Source organism: Meleagris gallopavo, chromosome 3 (genome assembly GCF_000146605.3).
Source record: "Meleagris gallopavo isolate NT-WF06-2002-E0010 breed Aviagen turkey brand Nicholas breeding stock chromosome 3, Turkey_5.1, whole genome shotgun sequence".
In the NCBI taxonomy this organism is placed as follows: Eukaryota; Metazoa; Chordata; class Aves; order Galliformes; family Phasianidae; genus Meleagris; species Meleagris gallopavo.
The window spans coordinates 73,163,706-73,175,512 of record NC_015013.2 but is presented as its reverse complement, the minus strand read 5'-3'; the positions used below and the strand labels follow the sequence as shown (position 1 = coordinate 73,175,512).

The following is an 11,807-nucleotide window of genomic DNA, read 5'->3' as shown; positions in this document are numbered from 1 at the left end:
CCCTCTTTCTTTCTTTCTTTTTTTAAATTTCCCACTATCTAAATCACTAATTATTTGTTCTAAAAGGCGATAAATTAATTTTCCCACTTCAAGTCTAATTTGACTACAACAGTAAATGATTAGTAGTCTCCTTGTCTTTATCTTGACCCATAACATTTCTCTCTCTCCTTCTTTCTATTTTCTCCCCTCATCATGCAGAATAAGTGAGCAGCTGGTTGGGAGACTGCTAGCCAGGTCCAACCCACCACACCTTGTTTTTCAGATATTTTCTAACAATTTTTGATGCATTTGTTGAATAATTGTTCTGACTACTTCAACTAGCTGTCATCCAGCAATCACACTCTTATACCTTTTGCAGACAAATTCAAATCCCCCTGAGGATGGAAATGCAGAGCCATTCACTGCAGATGGGCAAGATAAAAACTATATGTGTGCAAGGTTTGTACTTCCGGAGCAAAACCAACAACTTGGATTACTACTAAGAACCATGAGGGTAGTCAAGGGCAGAAAAAAACCATCTTCCACTATATTCCTCTTCAACATGATCGTGATACTGACTCTTGTGTCATTTATTTGCTTAATAGTACACCTTGAGGCTCAAATCAATAAGATTCCATGAAGTATGTGCAGTAAAAACAATGATGTAGTCATGGTACTAAAGATCTTGAAATCAAGCCAAGTTTTTCAGTGCCTAATCTAATGAAAAAATAAAACACTGCATTAATTGACAGCTCTGAAGCAGTGTGTCTCAGCACGCTATTGTCTCAGTACTGTGATTCATACAACTTATGTTCATCAAGAATAATCCATCAGGCATCTGAACCATCCTAAAATCAAGCCCTACTGTAATTTGCTTGCAGTTCTGTCTGATTCCTGCTCCAAAGTATACTTCAGCCTCATTTCAGACTCATCCACATGAAAGTCTTAAAGCACATCAGGACACTGATCTGACTGGTAACTTTTATAAACTCTCATTCCTCCCATGGTGTTATACACTGGAAGATTTCAGGAATTCGTAGCTCTTCAGTAGTTCTCCCTTATTTTTCTTTTAAATCTTTAAGAGCTATAAAAACACTGGGGAAGAGTTTATGTTGGGAAGTTAGAGAAGGGGAGAGGCAAAACTCACTGCTAGGCAGGACAGGGCTGTTCAGACCATTTTAAACATCATTCAACAGTCACAAAGCCATTTGCTTTAGTCTTCTCTACGTGTATCTAATGCTGTAAGAAAAAGATCAGTGAGCTCCAGCTTGCTGGGTTGCTAACAACTTATCCCTCGAGTAGGGATGGGATTGTCTTCTGCTCCCATTCCCAACCTCTTGGACAAGAAGAAGGAACCTCTATGAGTTGTCAGAAATCAAGGGCCTTCACCTGGAGCTCTTAGATCATCCTGCTAAGGGCAACTTATGACTGCTTTCCTCTTCAGCATGGAGTGACAGCTTAAGTCCACTGATAGTCTTTTTCATTCTTCAAGCACAATGATCTGGTATTGTATGGGATTGTCATCAGAATTTTCTTTAGAGAGGCTGGCAGGGAAGGACCAACTGCACTTTTATGGCTGTAGCTCCCCTGACCACACAGCCTCAAAGAAGGAATAAGGGAAGTCATCAATTCAGTTCTTACTTCCCCACAGTTCAGAAACTGTTTGCTCGTGCTTATCTGTGTTTCTTCTGTGTTTGTGTTGTTTGCTCATATGATATCACCTGAGAAAGACTTATTGGGTGGAAGCTACAAGAAGGGAGTAAAATGTAAAATTCCTATTCCTATTTTTCAAATTATCCCAAATTTCACAGATGCACTGAACTTTAACGCTCAGTGCATCTGAGGAGAGTGGAATGCAGCATCTTGCAGTGAGCAGAGCACATCTGGTGCTGTGTGGGCTACCACTCATTAATGTGAAAAGCAAAGAATCATCATGAAATGCCACAAATGCAGTGATGTATGTCAGTCTGAAAAACACGTGAACAGCCACCTTCTGCTGCTGTGGTCAGTGGAGTGCATGCAATCAAATGCTGGAGCATGGCAGTCAGTTTCTGTTTTGTTGTAACCTTGCCTTCATAGCATTTTGAGACAGTTAAATAACATGTAGAAAATGCTGGTAGATTTTACTTGAATCATACTTATAAAATTAAAAATATCATCCGGATATTTGTCACAGAATACATAACTCCTTGTATGTTTTCACTCCACAGAATTGTTAATGAAAATTTACCAGACCTCCCTGCACAAACTGCTGTCCTAGTCAGTTACTGTGCTTAATACCGTATCACTTAAAAACAAACATAATAAAAAACACACTGTGTACTTCATGTACTTCAGTGAGTGAGCAGAATTTCAAAGTTCTGCAAGTAAATGATAGCCCTCAATCCAGTTTGCAGATGTCTCCATGTTAACTGAAATAAATATGCACACATACATGTGTGTATAGATTTATTGACCATGGATGATCACATCAGTTAGTAATGCTAGAAATGTGTGTCATATAATGATGCCTATTTATTTTTAAAGAAAAAATAGAGTCACTGAGCAGGGAAATACTAAAAGAAGGGGACTCTCTTTTCTGCATTACCAAATCTAATCTCATGCAAATTAAATCTCATGCAAAGCTGGATGCCCCGTTATTGTTATTTACATCTGAAACAGAATGGTGCTTTTAGTGTCTTCTCCGGGAGTCAAACAGTGAGTACTGCCACTTGCAGCAGAGAGCCTGGGAACTGACCAGGTATAGGGACAAACTAAATGGCTTTGGTCTAAAGAATCATTCCACGTCACATCAGAATGCTCGCTTACACAGCTATTGCCATTTGGTCTTATTCTTGAGATACACTCCCTGTCAGGCTGCTGGTCCACCACCAAAGTGAACTCAGCAGTTTTAAAGGTCTAGAAAAGCTTCACTCAGTAAATCTAGCACCTCTCCCTCTAGAAAAATAAAAATGTATTCCTTATTTAGTTTAACTATGTATACTATGGAATTTTAGAAATCTACAGCACTCTGTAGGAGAACAGTTCTGCTCAGAACAGACAATAAAAACAGCTATATTTTTAGAAACCTGCAAATGTAGAAATTTTTCTGGATGGTTTTGGTTTTATGCTTTAGTGGAGTTCAAAATACAGAACCTAATAAAATACAGAGTCTAATCAGACTTTTGTTGTTTACTCCCAAGAAATGCAGCATATTGGAACTATTTTGCAATTTTTTAAGCCATCATTTGTATTCATAAATATTTACACTTAGATGCTATTACTGTGTATTTCACTTCTCTCTCATCAAACCTGGCATGTTTATTAAAATATTTTACAGTCTTTGCATGCCAGACGCAGCTTAGCATAAATGGTGCAGTCTTGAAACTGATCACTGAAATACTTCTGGTATCAGTGTAAGTTGTGACTACCCGCTTAAGGCCTCCATACATTTTGCTTTGACTTCTGTCCTGCTACAGCATGACACAAAGCATCAGACTGTGAGATAAATTCCTGAAGACATACAGTGCTGGATGGTGTCATTGACATGCATACTTATCGTAGCTTTCCAGTGTGCTGGCAGTGGTGGTCACCAGAGCATTTAGAAAGGAGCAGAATGCTTTCTCATTTGTGTCTGTACAGTGTTGCTGTGCCAGTGCCTCCACAGCCCTCATCATCTTTTCATGACTGATTCTTAGGGTACTATCAATGGGAGCATTCTTAGACACTAAGCTCTGTTTGTGCCTTCAGTCTCATACAGTATTACAGACCTGGGGACATTTTCTATCTGTTTTCTATCACCTGCACACTGTGAGATGTCCAGCCTCAGCCTTCTACTACTCTAGTTAAACCTTGAGCTTTTTTTATGTGTGTGTATGTAAAAATGATTGAAAACAGATCAGGTACATCAAATTTCTGTCTCAAATTTAGAAAATATAATCTTTGTTATTTATGTTTCTAATGTGAAATACTAGGCCCAGCTGATCACTGTGCATAATGCTAACATAGCTGCAGCAGTCCGTCTTGAATTTGACCTCTTCAAACTGGCCCATTACATTCAACCGATGATTTTTGCTTCTGCCTTTTTATAGAAGTGCTTTTAGTCCTTGTGAATCACACCTGAATTCAGCTAAGGTGGGGCTATATGTTTCTTTTCTAAGCTTATGGAACACTGTTAGTTTAAATACATTCAGTAGTAGTTGTAAAAACATCAGGGAAAGACAGGTTTGAACAAAAATTTTAGATCTGGATCTGTACTCACCAGTTCAAGCCTACCTTTAATGGCCTGATTTAGAACATTCCCAGGATTTCAGAGGGTTATAATTCACATCTGTGTTTCTAAGTCCTTCATGCATGATTGTTTGAATGTGCACTTTTGGAACAGATCCATGTCTAATAGGCTAAACTGTAGTTCCCAATTCAGAAGCCACATGGTATTGCTATATAGTTTTTTTTTTATTTTCCTTTCTATTGTGTGGCCTTCAAACAAAGTTCTGTCAGTCCTGCACGCTGGATTAATAGAAAACACTGAAATCTACACTTTCTATCTACCTTCTAATGAATCCATACATTTTTATTTCTACTGGTGATTTAATAAAGCATTTACACAATGGCCACAATGGATACTTCTCCACCAAGTAATAATTTCTCTGAGTGTAAGGGCAGATTGGAATTATGCAGGACCCATTAAGCTGTCATAATATGTTAAAGGCAGTCAATTGATGAGATTCTCTCATTTTTAATATTCATTTAGCCAAGCTGACTTGTATCTCAAGCGCAGGCTGCATTTACTTGGATTTTCCTCTATTTCTCTAACTAAATTAATATATTTAAGTTTCATAGTAACATATGTGAAAGTGTTGACAACAACACTGCTTATTCCGCATGTTAATTATGTATTTGTTCAGTATGCTGATGAACTATGTGCACTTCTCATGTTAACTTTTCATTTCAAGTCAAAAGCAAATGTAGTAAGTGGATTTGTGCTTTTAATTTGAGATATTTCTTTTTCCTCTAAAATGATCTCGTACACGATTCCTCTGGACCATATGCGTTTGAAAAACTTCTATTGGCAAGAAGTTTAAAAAGAAAGTAACGCTCTCTTCTCAGAAGAGGGATTTTAACAAAGCAAAGCAGTTGTGTCGTTAATGAGAAAGTTAAATGAAACAAATGAGAAGACAAGAAAAAAAAACACAGCATCACACTCAAGGAATGCGCAGGCACACAATAGCTTGTGCAATATTCCTCATCTGTCAAAGCCAGTAAATAAGGAGATGTCACTGGAAATGTTCATTAAAATAGTCTGTGGTGCCCGTGGCTCAGTAAATACAACCAACCAGCTTTTAGCATACTTTGTATTTTTCACCTGCAGGCAAGCAAACGGATTTCATCTCAGCTGCACACCCAAGTGATTGGTGTTGGTTTTGTAAGCCCCTAACCCTGACTGGTTTGAGTAGCACTCATCCCTGACAAAGCTATTTTGGGAATAATATCTGTCACATCTCTAGAGTAATGTACACCTTTACCATTTTGGATATGTATTTATGTGTGTAGGTATGTGTATGTATCTAAAAAAATCTCTACTTCACTGATTCATGTGTTCATTCGCATATATTTACTACATACATATATGTATAAAATTACCACACTTCAGTAAATTATTTTACTGTCATAATGACATGAGACTGAAGCGTGATGTACATCATTTTTTTCCTAATAAAGTTTTCCACTGTGTTGCTTCTGTATAATTTTTTGAAAATGAATGTCTTTTGTTTCATTAAAATGATTCATTTTGTACTCGCATTTCAGAGGATGGAGTCCTTATGCTTTCTTTGTTGAGACATGTGGCTCTTTGCAGAGGTCTGCACGGCTGCTGGGAAGAGAAAATAAGTGCATTTTTCAGGAGTTCTTTGGGCTTAGAAAGCAAATGAAAGAAAAAATTAACTTTTCCTGCTTTTTATTCTTTCAAATGAGAAAGTCATAATTAACAGCATATGTTGGGCCACTCATTAAAGACTATGATAAGTAGTATTAGTATTTTCAAGCTAATGAGCTGAATACTTGATCTAAAAACAGCGAGTATATATGTGTTCATCTTCCAGCTATATCTTCCATCATCCTAACTCCTGGCTGCTTGATCCTGAAATCTGCTTAATATCTTGAAAAATATACCCCTAATTTGTGTCTCCAGAGGTGCTCGGCACCTGGCATTAGCAAGCCTTCAGAACGCTCTCCAAGTGACAAAACCACATAAAACCCTTTTTTTTCCCCCCTGAAAAAAAAAAAACCAAGGAAACAGCTTTTTTTTTTGTTTGTTTGTTTTTTTTTTTTGTCACTGCAGCTCCACATGAAAGTATGTTCTAAAACAACTTGAAACGCGATAAAAACACAAAAATACACGGGCTTGGTTGGGTTCGCCAAGACAGTGTAGTACTAATCACGGATTGTGTACTGAGACAACAGTTAAGCATCGGAACAAACTACCCAGAGAGCTCTGAGTATCCTTATTGTCATCAAAGGGGTACTAAAAACAGATAAGGTATGCACATCTGCCAGGAACAACTAAGTATTTTCAGACACACGCTGGGGCAGAGGAATGAGTAGATGAACTCTTGAGGGAGTTATTTTCTCCAAATCCATACTCAGGTTGTTCTGAACACAAACCCTTAGCCTCTGCGAAGGAATCTTACGACAGTCAAGGGCCATGACACTTCATTTGCTCTGCACCCGAAACTCCCACTGAAGCCAATTATTCAGTCTAATTCAACAAAGACCACAGCTTCTCTGGCAGTGCAATTGTTGGTAACCATCAACAAACTGATTCATCTACAATTGGGCCAAATGTTACAAAATCTGTTTCTGAGTTCTTGTTTGTACCCCCTTCATAAGATTACACCAAAATTAAAGCATGCAGTACTTGAACTAACTTCAAAGGCTGAGCTTGCACTTCTAGCTAGTTCAGCCTTTTTATTGGTTCATGTTTTCCATTTGGCTTCAACATCCTGTTCTTTACTGATGCCCTTCTACAGTTTCATTTACAAATATTACATCCTTGGTTAGTGAGCCATGCTAATTAATACTGCAGTGGAGGCTATGGATTATAGTAATCTCATGCCTCCTGCTTGGAAAAATGCTGCAATTTTTCCACCCATTTACATGTAAAGCCGTATTGAATATGGCCAATTGGTCTTAGGAAAATTTATCCTGAGCTTATTTAATCAGAATATATTTAACTAAACTCATTTATGCTGTTATCTGTTGTCAGTTTTGTTCATAATGAAGCTCAAAAATTTCAACGTAGTAGAAATGTGAGATCTACTACATCCTAATTAGATTATGTCGAAACAAAAAAGTAAAGCTGAAACAGGCTGGTTTCAGCAAGCATATTTTTAAGAATGTATGTCAATAACAAGTTTGTTAAAAAAACACCAACATGATTCAACTGCTTTCTGGATACTGTACACTTCTGACTGAGCCTCACCTTTCAAACCTGGGACAACAACCCGACTTGGATTTTAGCTCCTCTGGGGATTTTGTAGCCAGACTTCCTGACAGCTGCTCTTCTCACGGATAGCCAAAGTTAGGACTGTAAAAAAGATCTGTTTTATTTACAGTGCCATCTGATATCACATAAAAGCTATGGAACCTTTAACAATATAGCTATCGTAAGTTGACAGGATCTTCCAACACCAGAATAAAAAATAGCAATGACATTTTTTAGGAAGAGGTGGTATCTTTTATTAGACCAGGTGATGTAAGTGGAAACAACAGACAAACTCTCAGGCTCACAGTTTGTTCATCAGGTCATAAATAGGTCAACAAATACATCATCTTCGGGGTGCTTGTGATTTTATTTTTGTTTTCAATCATGTTCATGAACTCTCTTCTCATAAATGGATGGTATTTCCATTGACACGACTGCAGCACGGTGATACAAGGCACACCATGAGGTGGACAACGGAGATGCCCAGATGCCAATGACCAGATGGTCATTGCAGACATTTACCATGTCATTACCTTAACAAGAATTAAACCAGACTTTGAATGAGAAGTTTATAAATCTATGAGAAAAAGATTTAAAAACTTGCTACAGGAAATGACTGCAAAAGTGGCACTTGAAGCATGACCACGGCCAGTCTTTTTTTGGCAGAATGAGCATGTTTTGCAGAATCCCTCTCTCAGGGTGCAGTCCCTAACTGTGCCAGGCTTCCCTTTGAGAACTCACTCTTCTGGCACACGGAGCAATGGCTGGCTGGGGTGAACTTATGAATCTAAGGGAAGCAAAGGTAGCGGCTGGTGGAGAGCAGGTGTGGTCTGCTATATGAAGGAGGCTTTTCCTCTTCACAGCTACTCTGCCACACTCGTCAATTAGTTGGTCTTAGTTGTCTGTCAGGATTAATTCCTCAAACAGAACAATAGCTACTCAAACAGCAGTAATTGGCAACTTTCTGCTCTCCTAGAGGTCTGATGGTTGCTGTTCAGGATTAGGGAAAATAAAAGTTAACCAGTGGTCCAGTCAAACCCTATCAAGGTATGAAGAACTGCTTGTTTCAGTAGCTTTGTGCTACTGAAAGGTATCTATGCATCTTCTCCTTGGACTTACCGCAAAACATCTATAATGAAGAAGGAGAGTACTGGCACATGCACCACATGCTTGCATGTATGCCCTCACTGGGACTGCTAGGAAGGACATGCTGGCAATGCCTTAGTACAATAATGCTTCCATATTGTAGATGATGTTGTGAAACAAAACCATGTTACAGCACATCAACCAAACTGTGCTTCAGAAAGGAGTGTGATAAGCTAAGCTTGCACTTTGTCCTTGCGTTGTGGTCCTCGCTTTCATTTCCAGAAGGAGGAACTCTGCTCCTGTACTGCTCTTCCCTGGGATGCTTTCTGGAGCTGAACCCAGGCTTGGGATGCTCATAGCCTCCACTTGAAGGGCTGCCATTTGCTGAGATGGGGCTGCAGAAGCTGCAACAGTGACATGCCATGATTTCATACCTTCACTGGTTAAATGGAAGATTAGAAATTTATCTGTTAAGGTGGTTTAATTCTACAGGTTCCTACCTGGAAAAAGAAGGATAAGGAAAAGAGACACCTTAGAATAATACATCTCTCAGCAAATACAGAGCAAAGAAACAGAATAAAAGCATTGGTTTTGATGACTTTGTTTCCACTGTAGACAAACTAAATAACATTTAAAACCCCAAAGGAAAAAAACAACCCTTGCATCATTCAAAGGGATTCGAGCAAGGAACGTGGATTGGAAGGAGCTGTCTCTGTGGGTGTGTGGTTTTTTTTAATTTTTCTTAAGAAAGCAAATGATCATGTAGCATGTTTTTGGCAAGTTAGTTTGTCCAAGCAAAGCTTTTAGGTAAGAATGATACAAGAAAAAGAAAGAGGAAAAGAAAAAGAAAGAGGAAGAAAGAGAAAAAGAACAAAAAAAAGAGAAGGGAAAAAAGAGAAGAACTATCACATGAATGTTAATGTCTATGCTGTGGAGCGTGGTGTGTTTTCTCATTGTCAGGTGTGAATGCAGATGTTAGCTGTGACTTGACATCAAGTTGGCAACTGGGAAACAGCAATCTCTTTTTAAAAAATAGAACTCGTGATGGTACCAAACTGTCTCACTATATATCTATATAAAATTTCCAAAATCTGTCTCTTTATGGCTTGGACTAAGCTTGAGAAACTGCTTATTTGAGATTTTTTTACTTCAGAAGCATGCATAAAATCAACAAAGGCTTATGAAATCCCTGTCTGCTCCATTTATTCTGATTTGAACTTTTTTTCTCCTTTGTTTATAATGCCCTTTTGGAAAACTGAAAATATTTTTTTCCCCTGCTAATTTTGAATTTTTCCATTTAGGAATAATTGATTCACCCTTAATTTTTGAACAGCTGCCATTCCAATTTTATTAAATATCTTCTTGTGCCACAGTATCTCTGTTTGTTCCAACACTGCTATTGACTGATGTCCACACCGCTGCAGCGAAAGGGTATTTAAAAAGTTAATTTCTGGCCCAGGAATGGGAGGTGGAACACAAATGTATGCATTTCCATATGTGGCAGATAGCTTCTAACCAGCATTATTTAGTTTTTTTTCTTCCTTTTGGGATAGAGAGGTAGATATTATAATAAACTCTTCAAGAATGTGGCTGGCTGAGGGAATTGCTGATGTCCCATGTGATCTTTTTCCAGCAGATTTTTGGTTCTAATTTGATCCAGATTATGAATATCTAAAGACTCTGTGTCATATGCAAAATCACTTGACAGTCACAGTCCTGTTCCTAGTCGGCTCCAGGCCACACCACAGAAAGCACAATCTGAAGCATCACAGCTGGCACTCTTTGTGGAAAAGACAAGGATTCACTGCCTAAATTTTCTCTCAGTGGTAAACTTTCTTTAAAATTTCAATGTGTCATAAGCAAGAAATGATTTAGCAATAACGCCTGCTTTCCTCAAAAATGACCTTCAAGGACACCATGAGGAAGCACATGACACTGCAGGTGCTACAGAAGTCTGGGGAGGAAATAGGGCTGCAGACTCTGTTTTGGAACTGCAGCACTTTCTAAACAAACAGTCCTAATACTTAGGAACAAAAACCAACTGGAACAGGTGCCAGAAGCCCCAGTTCTGGGTGGACTGGGAAGGAGATAGCTGCTGTCCTCTTGTGACGTGTACGCCTGAGCGTTTTCACGAGACTTATTTGCTTTGATGCAGTTTGATGCATGGAGTCAGCACAGGTCTGGAAAGGCACTCAGCCTTATAAAAGCCCAGAAACAGGAGTGACTGGGAGCAACTCCTGCGTGCTGACTTAGTAGAGCTGGTTACCACTGTCCCTCGTCCATGGCTCTTCCTCCAGTGTATCCTGTACCCATATTTGCACAGTCCTGAGCTGCCCTTTACACAGAACAATAAGGAGTTGGCTCTATATTCCACAGTAATGACGTCAAAGAATAATAACAATTAGCACTTCATTTAGCATCTCAGCTATAACACAAAGATGTCTAGCCAGCACTATCTCAGGCACATGGGGAAACTGGTCACACAGAAAAGAATTTAATGACCTGGCCAGCCATGAAGTAAGCTATTGCAAAGAGTCATCAGATTTCCTTATATGCAGACCTAGGTCCATCTACCCAAACATTGTCTCACGAAGGCTGTCATTTAGAGGAAAATTCCTCATATGTAATTTATAATCATAACAGCCATAAAGCCTGCTATGCTTTTGTTCCAATTAAAATTTTATCCTCTTTCTGCATTGTGTAATGGGGCGGGGGAGGGTGGGGGGGAGACTAGCTCTGCAGAGTCTCCAGCCAGCCCTCCTGCTCACGCTCAATGACAGCACCTGCTTGCTCAGCAGCAGCAGTGCCCTTCTGGACACGGGTGTACAGACAGAGATGCAGATATATGATCAGTTCGTGTCTCTATCTTGTCATTCTTTCTGCATGATGTCAGTAACATTTGGCTTTTTGAGAAAATCCTCAACAGCCATTCTTCATGTCAGTGTCAATTCATTTCAGTCTCAATTATGGTAGCAAACTTTAATTCACTTTGAGAAATGACACATTTGAGAAATGGCACATTTTCTCAGTTCAGAAATGCTGTTGTAAAGGCTGCTCCCCTCACTTATTGTGATTGTGATTTCTCTATCAACCCACTCCTTTTTTATCTCAAACAAAGCTCCCTTCTCTCCAGTTTTAAGGATCCATATCACAGAATCACAGAATCACAGAATTGAAAGGGTTGGAAGGGACCTCTAGAGATCATCGAGACCAACCCCCCTGCCAAAGCAGGTTCCCTACACCAGGTCGCACAGGTAGGCGTCCAGGCGAGACTTGAATA

The 11,807-nt window shown here is 39.1% G+C and overlaps 1 protein-coding gene across 3 annotated transcripts in view; it reads left to right on the top strand.

Moving 5' to 3' along the window:
• RGS22 (regulator of G protein signaling 22) overlaps positions 1-5,769 on the top strand; it is a 68,561-nt gene extending 62,792 nt beyond the window's left edge. For 2 of the 3 annotated variants that reach the window (XM_019614169.2, XM_019614171.2), the window contains one exon: positions 359-5,769. In XM_019614169.2, the coding sequence (XP_019469714.1) occupies positions 359-378 (20 nt within the window). In that variant the 3' untranslated portion in view covers positions 379-5,769. The remainder of the gene's footprint in view (positions 1-358) is intronic. The other variant, XM_019614168.2, reaches the window with a different exon arrangement.
• Positions 5,770-11,807: the final 6,038 nt, after the last annotated feature.